Here is a 14,890-nt window from a genome sequence, read left to right on the forward strand (position 1 = left end):
TAACTGGACACACGTGTTTCAGATGTGTGCTGCAGTTCTAAAGAATATGCTGACAACCATCAGAAATGGCAACTGATGTTTTTTCCATTGACAACTGTTGGTACTATGGCATACGTATATTCAGTAATTTTCCTGTTGTTCATTAACTTCCTCCTTGATCATATTGTAGTGTCTAAATAATCTATGTACTGCATCTGGGAAGGCTATTTGTCTTTCTGACTCTCAACACGTATGCACTTAGCCAGGAAATAACTTGTCTTTTACTCACCAAGATTTTGTATTTGTGTTGGGTTTAATAATGTTCCTTTTAAATATATTGTTATTCGAGACCATGAATAATTTATCAGCCCCAACTTCTGCAACTAGAAAAGCATATTTAGTGCGACTCAACACTAATTGCAATATTATTGCATCTCATTTCTCTTCTGAGACTCTGGATGCATGTCAGAAATGACTGGAAGGTAACACAAGCAGATGGTCTTGCAGCATTCCTTACTACCTCTTGCACAGCTACAAATGTATTTAAATGCAGCTGCTGCTAGGTATATGACACATTAAGTGTTGCAGATTGCTTAAGAATGTGACACTACTTTTTATTGTATGAAGCTTATCTTTCTCTGGCGCAAGTGCCATAATCAAAAGATTATCTTAAAGGTGTTCACAAGTACAATATATGCTCCCATAAAAACATTACTCGAAGCGCCTCATGAACTCTCTTTCCAGATTTTCACTGCCTCATTTACTACCAAGGTATAAATTTATCATTATGTTTGCACTTTCATCCTCTCTCCTTATCAGCATCAACATGTTTGGTTTACAGGGTTTTGTTTCTGCAAATAAATCGTCATTTTCTCCTTACACAATCTTTCTTTGCCTTTTGTCAAGCATAGATTTTTTTGCTTGCTGTGGGAATCCAACCTGGTATTTTATTTCTTGCAGCACAGTTGATGTTTTGCAAAGTTACTTCATGGGGAAAATCAGCAGTCATGGATAAACAGTCTGCCATTCATATAACATCATTATATGTGCTGAACATCAAAGAACCAAATTTATTTGAACATAATTAATTAATTAATGGAAAATCTCATATAAAAATGTGAAACAAATACTAACAAAGAGATAGAGGGGCTGGCCAGTACTTACCTCAGCTCAGTACAGTCAATGGATACACAAAAAACAACTGAAAATTTACGTTCCTAGCTTTCGGAATAAATGTTCCTTCATCAGGGAGGAGAGAGGGCAAAGAAATGGAAGAAGGGAAAGTGGATTTAGTTACTTACAACCCTGGTTATGAAGCAACAGGGAAAGGAAAACAGGGAGGGTAGCAAGGATGGAGGCACGGTTGTCAGAGGGAAGCCAAAGATATTCTATTGTAAGTAGTGTGCCAGCTTCAAACTAAAGAGGATGCATACAGAAGTAAAGAGGTATATAGTATAAAGATGTAGGATGAAAAGATGCATGAATGGCTAAAGAGGAACGGGAAAGAGGAGAAGACATAAGAGTAAATGGGAGTGAGGTTGTTTAACGTAGGTTCAGTCCAGGGGGATGGCAGGATGAAAGGATGTGTTGGAGTGCAAGTTCCCATCTCCGCAGTTCCGAGGGACTGGTGTTGGGTGGGAGAAGCCAAATGGCACATACGGTGTAGCAGGTTCCTAGGTCCCTAGAATTATGCTGGAGGACATGCTCCGCTAATGGGTATTGGACGTCTCCTATGCGGACAGTTCGTCTGTGTCCGTTCATGGGCTCAGCCAGTTTTGGAGAAGGACCAGGTGAAACTTAGATTCGAAAAGGAGTTGAGGCTATGGAGAAAATTAAGGAGTGTTTCTTCACCATGAGTCCAGACCACAAAGATGTCATCTATAAACCTATACCAGGCCAGGGGAAGCAGCTGTTGGGTCTTCAGGAAAGCCTCCTCCATGTGGCCCATGAAGAGGTTGGCATAGGATGGAGCCATTCTGGTTCCCTGATTTGTTTGTAGGTCTGGCCTTCAAAACTGAAGTAATTATGGGTGAGGATGAAGTTGCTAAGTGTGACAAGGAATGAGGTTTTTGGAAGATCTTCATACGGCTGTTGGGAGAGGAAGTGCTCAAGGGCAGAGAGACCATGGGTGTGTGGGATGTTTGTGTAAAGGGATGTAGCATCTATGATGACAAGAAAGGTTTCAGATGGGAGAGGAGTGGGAATGGATTTGAGGCGTTCTAGGAAGTCGTTTGTGTCCTTGATGTAGGATGGGAGTCTGCGGATGATAGGTTGGAGGTGTTGGTCTACCAGAGCTGAGATACATTCTCTTGGGGCTTTGAAGCCTGCTACAATGGGATGGCCAGGATAGTTCTCTTTGTGGATTTTGGGTAATAGGTAGAAGGTAGTGGTCGTGGCTCACGTGGAGTGAGTAAGTCTATGAAAGCCGTTGTGAGGCCTTGTGAGGGACCTTGGATTTTTAGGATTTTCTGCAGCTCAGTCTGGATGGAGGGAATGGGATCCTGGGTAACAGCTTTGTAGGTTGAGGTGTCGGAGAGTAGACGCAGTCCTTCTGCCACATACTCCACACTGTCAAGTACCACAGTTGTGGGGCCTTTATCTGCCGGGAGGATGACAATAGAGCGGTCTGTTTTCAGCTCCTTAATGGCACGGGATTCAGCTGGGGTGATGTTGGGGGTTGTCGGGATGTTCTTCAAGAAGGACTGGGAGGCAACACTGGATATGAGGAATTCCTGAAATGTCTGCAAGGGATGGTTTTGGGGGAGGGGAGGAGGATCCCTTTGAGAAGGTGGTCAGAACTGTTCTAGACAAGGTTCAACACTGGGTCTAGTATTTGGGGGCTGTGTTTGGGTAGAGAAGTGATATTTCCAGTTGAGGTTCCAGGTGTATGAGAGGAGATCTTTAACCAGGGCAGTGTGGTTGAATTTAGGTGTGGGGCTAAAGGTTAAGCCTTTTGATGGAACAGATGTCTCTGGAGGAGAGAGGGATCTGGATGAGAGGTTTAGAACTGAATTGAGGTTGGTGATATGTGGCATTTGACTGTGGTTATAGTTGATATTTGGTCAGTGTGGGGTATGTGCTGGGATGGGGAGATTGAGTAGGGTAGCTAGGCTAGGTTTGTTGGCTATGAGGGGGGTTTGTTGATGGTTCTGTTGTGCTTCGTGTTCGTGAGGGATAGGGAGAGGGACCCTACTTCTTAGGTGTTGCACTAGCACTGTGGATAGTTTTTTCAGGTCGTGTGTGGCATGGGACTCAAGTTTGCAGCTGGCTTCTAGGATGATGTTCCTGAGTGTGTTCTCCAAGCAAGGGTTTGAGAGGTGGAGGAATTGGAAGAGAGATAGGAGCTGTTGGGAGTGGTGGTTACACGAAGTAGTGTAGAGATTCAGGACAAGTTGGGTAAGGGCTAAGGATTGAAGGTTCTGGAAGTCCAGGAGAGATTGGTGGAAGGAGGAACTGCACCCAGAGATGGGAACTTTTAAGGTAAGTCCTTTAGGGGTAATTCCAAAGGTTAAGCAGGAACGGAGGAAAAGTATTTGGGATTGCAGTTTAGCTACGGTAAATGCATGTTTCCGGAATGAATGTAAATAATGTGGTATAGGATTAGGGTACATAGTGGGTTAACTGGTGGGTAGGGAAATTAAATAACTAAAGTTAAAATAGTAATCATAAGACAGAATAAAACATGGAAGGAAGGACGAGAAAGAAAGAAATTGTGTTGGTAATGTACAATACCAAAGGAAGACCACTAAATAAGAAAAATACGGAAAAAGTTGACCAGACCAAGCAAGTATGTCCAGGTCAGGGGAAAAGAACATACGTTGCTCAAAAACAGAGATAGCGAGTAGCAAAAACAAGGATCGCGCGTGCGCAAAAAAGATCACGCGTGCGCTAAAAAGCTTGCGCATGCCACAAAAAAGTTTGCACGTGCCGCAAAAAAGTTCATGCGTGCAGCAAAAATGTTCATGGGTGACGCAGAAATGTCCCAAAAAATGTTTCCTGTGGCAGAGAAAGATAGCCAATGGCACAAAAGTATCACCAGCAACACGAAATCGACGGAAATGGATGATACTGGTAGGTGTGGAAGAGATAGTTGGCAGTGAGTGATTGTTGGCTGGAAAACAGCGAATAACGAACATTAAAACTATGGAATGTTAAATAAATAAATCAATAAACAGAAAAAGAGAAGTGGACTATAAACGGAACAAGATAATAGGAGGCAAATGAAACTAGCACAGTTGGTGACGAAAATATTTATTTATGTATATATAAAACACTGAAGAAGAGAAAGTGTTTAGATGACAGATGTAAGTGATAGCTAACAAAAGGGACAAAACAATGACGAATGTGGACCATATAGGTGATCTAAATAATTAATGGAAAATCTCATATAAAGATGTGAAACAAGTACTAACAAAGAGATAGAGGGGCTGGCCAGTACTTACCTTAGCTCAGTACAGCCGATAGATACACAAAAAACAACCGAAAATTTATGTTCCTAGCTTTCGGAATAAATGTTCCTTCATCAGGGAGGAGAGAGGGCAAAGAAATGGAAGAAGGGAAAGTGGATTTAGTTACTCACAACCCAGGTTATGAAGCAACAGGGAAAGGAAAACAGGGAGGGTAGCAAGGATGGAGGCGTGGTTGTCAGAGGGAAGCCAAAGATATTCTATTGTAAGTACTGTGCCAGCTTCAAACCAAAGAGGATGCATACAGAAGTAAAGAGGTATATAGTATAAAGATGTAGGATGAAAATATGCATGAATGGCTAAAGAGGAAAGGGAAAGAGGAGAAGACTAAAGAGTAAATGGGAGTGAGGTTGTATAACGTAGGTTCAGTCCAGAGGGATGGCTCCGTCCTATGCCAACCTCTTCATGGGCCGCATGGAGGAGGCTTTCCTGAAGACCCAACAGCTGCTTCCCCAGCCTGGTATAGGTTTATAGATGACATCTTTGTGGTCTGGACTCATGGTGAAGAAACACTCCTTAATTTCCTCCATAACCTCAACTTCTTTTCGAATATGAGTTTCACCTGGTCCTTCTCCAAAACCCAAGCCACCTTCCTGGATGTTGACCTTCATCTCGTTGAAGCTCACATCCACACCTCTGTCCATATCAAACCCACAAACAAACAACAGTACCTTCACTTTGATAGCTGCCATCCATTCCACATCAAACACTCCCTTCCCTACAGCCTAGGTATTCGTGGAAAACGTATCTGCTCCAGTGACAAATCCCTCAACAATTACACCAATAACCTGACCAGTGCTTTCCTCTCCCGCAACTATCCTGCAGACCTTGTCCACAAACACATCTCCCGAGCAATACGTTCCTCCCCGTTCAACAACAATGTTCCTACCCTCAGACCACACAGAAGCATCCCCCTTGTCACCCAATATTATCCTGGCCTCGAATACATCAAAAAATTACTCCGCCAGGGATATTACTTTCTCAAGTCAACCCCTGAAATGAGATCATCCCTTGACAAAATTCTCCCCACACCACCCAGAGTTGCCTTTCGTCGCCCCCTAACCTCGGTAACATCCTTGTTAAACCCTACAATATTCCCAGACTACCTTCTCTACCCAGTGATTCCTACCCCTGTAACCGACCCTGCTGCAAAACCTGCCCCATGCATCCCCCCACAACTACCTACTCCAGCCCCGCTACTGGTAAATCATACACAATTCAAGGCAGGGCCACATGTGAGACGTTCAATATCCAGTAGTGGAGCATGCCCTCCAGCATAATTCTAGGGACCTAGGAACCTGCTACACCATATGTGCCATTTGGCTTCTCCCACCCAACACCAGTCCCTCGGAACTGCGGAGATGGGAACTTGCACTCCAACACATCCTTTCATCCTGCCATCCCCCTGGACTGAACCTACGTTAAACAACCTCACTCCCATTTACTCTTCTGTCTTCTCCTCTTTCCCTTTCCTCTTTAGCCATTCATGCATCTTTTCATCCTACATCTTTATACTACATACCTCTTTACTTCTGTATGCATCCTCTTTGGTTTGAAGCTGGCACAGTACTTACAATAGAATATCTTTGGCTTCCCTCTGACAACCATGCCTCCATCCTTGCTACCCTCCCTGTTTTCCTTTCCCTGTTGCTTCATAACCTGGGTTGTGAGTAACTAAATCCACTTTCCCTTCTTCCCTTTCTTTGCCCTCTCTCCTCCCTGATGAAGGAACATTTATTCCGAAAGCTAGGAACGTAAATTTTCGGTTGTTTTTTGTGTATCTATTGGCTGTAGTGAGCTGAGGTAAGTACTGGCCAGCCCCTCTATCTCTTTGTTAGTATTTGAACATAATTACTATGTCACATACAGCATTATGATCATTTTCTGGAATGGTTATTTCAATATATCGAATTTTGTTAACTGCTACTTGTACTTGATGAGAGAAGAACGTTCATCATTTCAATGGCTACTTTGAAGCCTCTGCTGCCTAGATTATTCCCACCAACACCAGCTATTCTGAATTGTGCAACTGGGAAATCTCTCTGCAATATATCCTATTTTCCCATAACCCTCCTGGTTTCAACTATTAGTCTTTGTCCTTACCCTCTAACCTCTTCCCTGTTCCAATTTCAGCACTAGACAGTCCCCTATTCCACCAATGCACCCCCAATCATTTTACATCTCTCATTTTCCTCTAACCACCCACCCTCTGTCTAATCTGCTAACTGCTGCCATCCCCTCTCTCCACCTTGTTCCTGCATACTCTCACAAACAGCACTTCTCTGTCCTTCCTCCATATCCTGCTATCCCCACCCCTCCCCTCCCGAGCTGCCTCCTTATGCCAACTGCTGCTTGTGTCTTGCAACATGTGCAGCTGCTTGCAGTGTGGCTTCAACAGTCAGAGACTGGGGTCATGTGCATTTGAGTTGCATTTGCATGAATGTGTGCCTGTGTGTGTTCTATATCCAATGAAATCCTTGTGGGCTGAAAGCTCACTTTGTGAGTCTTTTGCTGTGCTTATTTGCAACTCAGCATCTCTGCTATATGTTGGGTAGTGACTATCATTTTCTTATTACTGTTACATTCCATCATGGATTTGGCACTATTGAATTTGTTACTCGACAGTTTAACAGATTTAGCCTTGCTCTCATAAGTGACAGTGTTGTCTTATATAACAATCATGAATAATATTCCTGGGCTGATATATTACTCTTACATTAATACTGTCTGTAAAGAGAAGTTTCCCGATTATTCCCTAGTTCATTACCTAAACTTATTGAAATACATGGAATTTTCACTCATAAACTTTGTCCTAAAGGTAAGACTCAAAGACACCATTATGGGTTAATGGAACAAGGCTCTTGTGTACTCATTTAGATGAATTGCTATATAAGGCACTATTCTTTCACATTAAAGCATGTTCAGTTTCTAGGAATGAATACCTTTTCAAATGACAGTAACTAAATCATAGGGTCCAACATTTCAAATGCTTGGTCTTCTCTAGAAGAGTCTTTTTTTCTTTGTCAGGCAACTTTATACTGCTTCCTCCCAAGCATTAAGTGGAAACAAAATATACATACAGTGAAGAGCCAAAGAAAGTGGTACACCGACATAAATCATTTAGGGCCCCTGCAAACATGCAGAAGTGCCACAGCATACCTTGGCATGTACTCAGCTAACGTGTGAAGTAGTGCTGGAGGGAATTGACACCATGAATCCTTAGGGGCTGTCCATAAATCCATCTGCATGTTGCAGATATGCTCAATAATGTTCATGTCTAGGGAGTCTCGTGACCAGTGGAGGTGTTTAAACTCTGAAGATTGTTCCTGGAGCTAGTCTGTAGCAATTCTGCATGTGAGGGGTGTTGCATTGTCCTGCTGGAATTGGCCAAGTCCATTGAAATCCACAAAGGACATGAAGGGATTCATGTGATCAGAAAGGATGTTTATGTATATGTCATCTGTCAGAGTCATACATAGACATATCAGGTTCCCATATCAATCCAATGGCACATGATCCACACTATTATAGAGCCTCCACTAGCTTGAAAAATCCCATGGTGATACGCAGGGTCCTTGAATTCATGAGGTTATCTCCATATCTGTGCACATCCATCCGCTCGATGCAATATGAAACAAGACTCATCCAACCAGGCAACATGTTTTCAGTCATCAACAGTCCAATGCTGCTGTTGAGGGGCCCAGGCGAGGCATAAAGCTTTGTGACATACGGTCATCAAGGGTACACAAATAGGGATTCAGCTCCAAAAGCCCATATCGATGATCTTTCATTGAATGGTATGCATGCTGACACTTGTTGATGGCCCAGTGTCAAAATCTGCAGCAATTTTTCAGAAGGGTTGCACTTCTGTCACATTGAAAAATTCTCTTCAGTCATCACTGGTCCCCTTCTTGCAGGGCCTTTTTCCGGCTGTAGCAATGTCAGGGATTTGATGTTTTACCAGATTCCTTATATTTGCAGTATAATAAAGCTGCATCAAAGCAGTCTCAGGACTGAAGACCACAACAACAACAACAACTTGTGAAATGGTCATATGGGAAAGTCCCCACTTCATCACTACCTCAGAGATGCTGTGTCCCATCACTTGGTTGCTGACTGTAGCACCATGTTCAATCTCATTTAAATCTTGATAACCTGCCACTCTAGCAGTAGTAAGCAATCTAACAACAGCGCCAGACACTCTTTGTCTTATATAGGCTTTGCTGACCACACCACCATATTCTGCCTATTTACATACCTCTGTGTTTGAATAAGCAAGCCTATATCAGTTTCTTTGGCACTTCAGTGTTTATTGCCTATAGATAAATCTTTAAACATTATATTAAAGTCTATTGCATAGTTGGTTTTCAGTTGATTTATTCATTTGAAAAAGGTGCAAGATTAAAACAATACTTAAGAAATGAGGCTACATCCAAATACCATCTCATGGGTGACACAAATGTTTCACAGTTTATTTTTCAACCCATACGAATGACAAGTAGCCAGGTTGTGGGTACACACCAAATGATCAAAAGTATCCGGACACCCCCAAAAACATATGTTTTTCATATTAGGTGCATTGTGCTGTGACTTACTGCCAGGTACTCCATATCAGAGACCTCAGTAGTCATTAGATATCATGAGAGAGCAAAATGGGGCACTCTGCAGAACTCCCAGACTTCGAATGTGGTCAAGTGATTGGGTGGCACTTGTCTCATACATCTGTACATGAGATTTTCACACTCCAAAAAATCCCTAGGTCCATTGTTCCCAGTGCAATAGTGAAGTGGAAACGTGATGGGACATATACAGCATAAAAGCATACAGGCCGACCTCATCTGTTGACTGATAGAGACCACCGACAGTTGAAGAGAGTCGTAATGTGTAATAGGCAGACATCTATCCAGAACATCACACAGGAATTACAAACAGCATCAGGATCAACTGAAAGTACTATGACTGTGAAGTGGGGGGGAAGAAAACTTGGATTTCATGGCTGAGCAGATGCTCATAAGCCATACATCAAGCCGGTAAATACAAAATGACGCAATGCTTGGTATAAGGAGAATAAACATTGGATAATTGAACAGCGGAAAAACATTGTGTTGAGTAACAAATCATGATAAACAATGTGGAAATCCGATGGCAGGGTATGGGTATGGCAAATGCCCAGTAAATATCATCAGCCAGTGTGTGTATTGCCAACAGTAAAATTTGAATTTGGAGGTGGTGGTGTTATGGTGTCATCGTGTTTTTCATGTAGGGGTCCTGCACTCCTTGTTGTTTTGCATGGCACTATCACAGCACAGACCTACACTGATGTTTTAAGTACCTTCTTGCTTCCAACTGTTGAAGAACAGTTTTTGGATGGCGATTGCATCTTTGAACATGATCCAGCACCTGTTCATAATTCACAGCTTGTGTCAGAGTGGTTACACAACAATAACATCCCTGTAATTGACTGGCCTACACAGAGTCCTGATGTGAATCCTGCAGGACACCTTTGGGATGTTTTGTAACCCTTACTTCATGGCAGGCCTCAACAGCAAACTTGATACCTCTCCTCAGTGCAGCCTTCCATGAAGGATGGGCTGCCACTCCCCAAGAAACCTTCCAGCACCTGATTAAACATATGCCTGTAAGAGTGGAAGCTGTCATTAATGTTAAATGTGGGGAAACACCATACTAATTCCAGTGTTACCAATGGAGGGTGCCATGAACCTGTAAGTCATTTTCAACCAGGTGTCCGGATAATTTTGATCACATAGTGTATGTTATAACAATTCTACTACAACTCTTTAAAACTAATGTTAAATATCAGATCCTATGGCTTGATTTCTAGTTTATTTTCCAAGTGTATTGCAAATTGTTCTAACTGTTTCTATTATAATTATACTTCCCTTAGATTTCCTACATTGTTGTGTGAGGTGGTTATGAATGATCTTGCTTCAGAGCAGTGCATTTTTAACTAGTTCATTTTTCATGAAGGAATTAAAAAAAGGTAGCACTTTATTTATGAAAAAAATTAACACACAATTTTGAAGTTTATTTTCCACTCTATTAATTAATATCAACAAAATACATTACTTTTTAAAGACTGAACTCTGAGAAAGACTGACTGACTGAACCATATGGCCACTGTTGAGCAGTTCACATAATACAACAATAATCAATGCATTTCGTTATTGTCAATGTTACATTAATTAAATTACATTAAAAATTGTTTACAACAGTTTCTTATCTTGTATAATAGTTTAAATCAATACTAATCTTGTGATATTATTAAGGTTTTGTGCTTAGTGCTTTCATATGAAATTGAATGTTGACTTTCAAACAAAGCTTTTTATTGTGTCTTAATTACTTTACAAATCCTCTTACTAACACATTTTCAGTGGTTGTATTTGATGATATTATACCGCACAATTTTGTGTTTCTGTGTGTGTGTGTGTGTGTGTGTGTGTGTGTGTGTGTGTGTGTGTGTGTGTGTGTGTGTGTTTGTGTGTGTGTGTGTGTGTGTGTGTGTGTGTGTGTGTGTGTGTGTGTGTCTGTGTGTGTGAGGTGAATAAACATTAATGTTCAATCTTAGAGCTGTTGGTAAGATGTTAATACTAGAAATTGCAAGACTGGAATAGAAGGGAGAACCGATAGAGGCACTCAGGGTACCCTCAGCCACACACTGTCAAGAAGTGGCTTGCGGAGTATGGATGTAGATGTAGATGTAGAAATGTTCTGTAGAAAGTGAATATGCACCATAAGACTCAATTAGGGATTGAAACTTATGATAACATTTCACAAAAATGAAAATGAAGTTCTCAATTAAATGTAAATATTTACCTTCATATGTTATGTTTTTACAACATCTTGTACTGTCTTTGATACACAAAAAATATAATATTCAGAACAAAGATAATGTCTTCATTATTTAGGTATACAAAGTTGGTGATAGCCCTGTGAGAAAAGCAGGGATCACTGTTAATGTACCATATTTACTGTGGATGCCTAATGGTGAAAAGAAGGAGTTCCTTAAGATTATACAGTTTGAGGTAAGTACCTTCATTAATATCAGTATGTTTGTGCTATATAAATCCAAGAATAACTTTGGCTGTTATATATTATAGAAACATGTAAGGATAATCTCAATTAATGATAATAGCTGTGAAATTAAGATTTAGAATATAAAATAATTAATCTACTTTGAAATGGAAATGAGGTCCTATGATGTGCAATGTGAAATGAGTCTGAGGTACACTGAAAAGCTTGTTACAACATTTTATTCCACAATGATACAAATAATTTACATCACATGAGTTGGATCAACAGTGAACCACAAACTGAAAAGCTTAATCACTTACATACATTTCATGACAATGGTAATGTGTTGTCAGTAGAGAGTTCATGTCTTACAATTAAAAAATATTACATTTAATTTAGCAACCAGATGGAAATGCTACCATACAATCAATATACAAACTCAGTCCAAAAAAAGATGTCAGCCTAGGAATTTGCTTAAGATATGCAACACAAATAGTGACTTTTACAGTTTTGTTAATTACTCAATAAATAAATTAGGTACAGCATTTCTATAATGTTTTAAACATTTAACTAAACAAACATTTTTATCAGTGTCAATGGAAGTTCTTACATTTAAAACAGAAAGTAAGTTTTAGACTTTGTTTATAAAATCTGAGTTACAATAATTCACAAAATATTTAATATAGTTACATATGTAGATCATGTTGATGACTAATAGATGTACACTGAATAATATCTGTGAACTAAGCTTTGTCTGAAGTATTTTAGCTGATAATAAAAAATGAGCAACTTGTAACATGATTCCATTATATGCTAGAATATAACAATTTCAGATGTTCATACCAATCGACGACTTTATTGCTTTGATGCATACACAAGGTACATTCATTTGTATATTGTATTATTTTATAGGTAGTGATTACTGGTAATGACATTTTAGTTATCTTATTAATTTGAATGTTGGTGGTTTCTTAGTCCTCAATGAGCTGAAGAATGTGCTACTGAACTGTTCAGTTTGCTATCAAAGTTGATCTGTTACATTCCACTCTGGTGTTCAACTCTCACAACTGCTATTATGTAGGAGGATGCTCAGAAGTTAGAAACTTCTTTTGATATTATCTATTAATTTTGATTTGAAAGGTTATACTGAGTTAAATTTATCCAAGACCAAACATCACTTTTTAGTGTAATAAATTCAAAATGTATCACTCTGAAACACAGGTTACTTTTCAAGGTTGACAGTTGTGGAAAAAGTTATGGGAGTGGAAAGTTGGAAAGCAGATCACAGATCAAGAGAGACCTCAACCAGAGTATGGGTGTCACCATGTAGAAAATGCATTTTTCCCTTCTCTCTTCCACGATACGCCTCAGATAAAATTTTTAGCTTCTTTTCTAGCTTATTCATACTCAAGCTGAAAAAGGAAAATGATTGCTTAAGTAAATTTTGTGTATATAATTTAGTTTTACTGGAAGGTAACAGCCTGGGCGGTAATTATTTAGTAATTATTGGCTAGCTATCTCTTACTTTCCTTTTTTCTGTGCAGTCATATTCTTGGGTAAGAATACTGGCTTTGGTGTCTATAGTCTTCTGTGATTTTTTATTGTTCTTCTTCCAAATTTTTGCTTTTTAGAGTAAATCTGAAACTGAGAAAAAATTATTATGCCAGTCTTGAAGTTTTAAGCACATATCAAGCTAATCTCCAGAAAGTTGAACTGTGCTATTCTTGCTATGAACACACTTGAATACTTGACCTCAAGTCTGCAGTGCAGTGTGTGGCTAGCATAACTCAGCAAGATTTATTTTGATGTATTGATCCATTTCATCTACAGCTGCACAATATGCAAGAGCTATTTGGATTTTTTTGTTAATATTAACGTATAATATACCTTTATACATAATAACACAAATTAATATATCAATTATTGATGAATACTTAAATAAATGTTGTTATGCTATATACAGAGAGATAAAATACAAATGTTCTTCTGAATGAGACTACATGATGAAATATAAATAATTTCTCTTGTAAATGGTGCCTGCAGTTCAGTATGCAATATCAGGACAATTTTGCAGCTTATTGATTACTAAATAATGTAGCTGACACACCAAATATTGATTTTTACCGTTTATTGCAACATTAAAACTGTGATAAAGACATGCACAGAGTTGATGGCACAAAAACTGATCCAGCACTGCCACACAATGGCTTCTACTGCATGAATTACTTAAAAAGACAATAATGGAGAGTACATAGATGGTGATCATTACATTTTATGAATTACAATCAAGTTTTTGCTGATATGAATGGTTAATTGATGAAAAACACTTGGTGTTGAGAAAATTTTTTATACAAAGTAATAGTTTTGCAGATTTACACTACCCATTTCTTATGGATATACAGTTCTTGTTTAGTAAACAATGAATTATGTCAAATTGTTGAAAATGTAAATTATTTTTAATTATATGAATTCTGATATTCCTAACATGTTTTCAGTAATATTTCATTCAATGCTTTAAAAATAACTGTTGCTTTTTTGCATGAAAATTTGAGGATTCATAATGTTCATGTACATCATTTTGAGCATTACTTGTACAAGATTGACTCAAATGACAAATATATGAAGAAATGAAACATTTGTTTGCATTAAAATTCTGATTATGATCATTATCAATAGTATATATTAAAATTACAATGAAAATCAGCTAGCTGTACTTCAAAGTGTTTGTTTTCTGCAAATGACATTCATATAAAACAGATACTTGATTGTTATCTATGTACACAATGACCAATATGGAGTTCTGTAATTTTTAGCTGACATATTATCAAAGTATTCTGATATGTTGTCCCATTATGCCATATTACACAGTTTTATTATTTAGACAATCAAAGGCCTTTGCACGAGCACAGAAGATATTATAAAGATGAATTTTCTTTCTCAGCTCTACTAGAAATGAGCTTATGAGATTATACATTGTATTCCTGATAGAGCAACCTTTACAGAAGCCAGATTGAGATGTCCTTACATTGTTGTGCTCAGAATGATTCTATAATACACTTTTGTACCTTCTTATATATTTTTGAGGACACGGGAAGGATGGGGAGTGATCTGTAACTAATGGTCTGGTGCTCATCTCCATTTGTATACTAGCATTATTACTGCATGTTTAAGTCTTTCAGAAAATACACCTTGGATCATTGACTAGTTACAATGAAAAATAAGGAGGGGCAGGAGGGTACTACTAAGTCCACCGAGAATTTAATGCTTTGATTATAGTATTGTCACAGCCAGAAGAATTACTGTTTCTCAGTGACCTAATGAAATTGCAATCTCACTAACTAATTGTTTGGCAAAATTAATGTCTGATGATCAAGTATGGCATACTTGTTTAAGTAAATCTAACAGATCTGCCT

The 14,890-nt window shown here is 39.0% G+C and overlaps 1 protein-coding gene across 1 annotated transcript in view; it reads left to right on the forward strand.

Moving 5' to 3' along the window:
- Positions 1-14,890, forward strand: part of LOC126268030 (integrin alpha-4-like) — a 568,589-nt gene that overhangs the window by 427,343 nt on the left and 126,356 nt on the right. The window contains exon 19 of the mRNA XM_049973452.1: positions 11,372-11,488. Coding sequence (XP_049829409.1) covers positions 11,372-11,488 — 117 coding nt within the window. The remainder of the gene's footprint in view (positions 1-11,371; positions 11,489-14,890) is intronic.

Source organism: Schistocerca gregaria, chromosome 4, assembly GCF_023897955.1.
Source record: "Schistocerca gregaria isolate iqSchGreg1 chromosome 4, iqSchGreg1.2, whole genome shotgun sequence".
Lineage (NCBI taxonomy): Eukaryota > Metazoa > Arthropoda > Insecta > Orthoptera > Acrididae > Schistocerca > Schistocerca gregaria.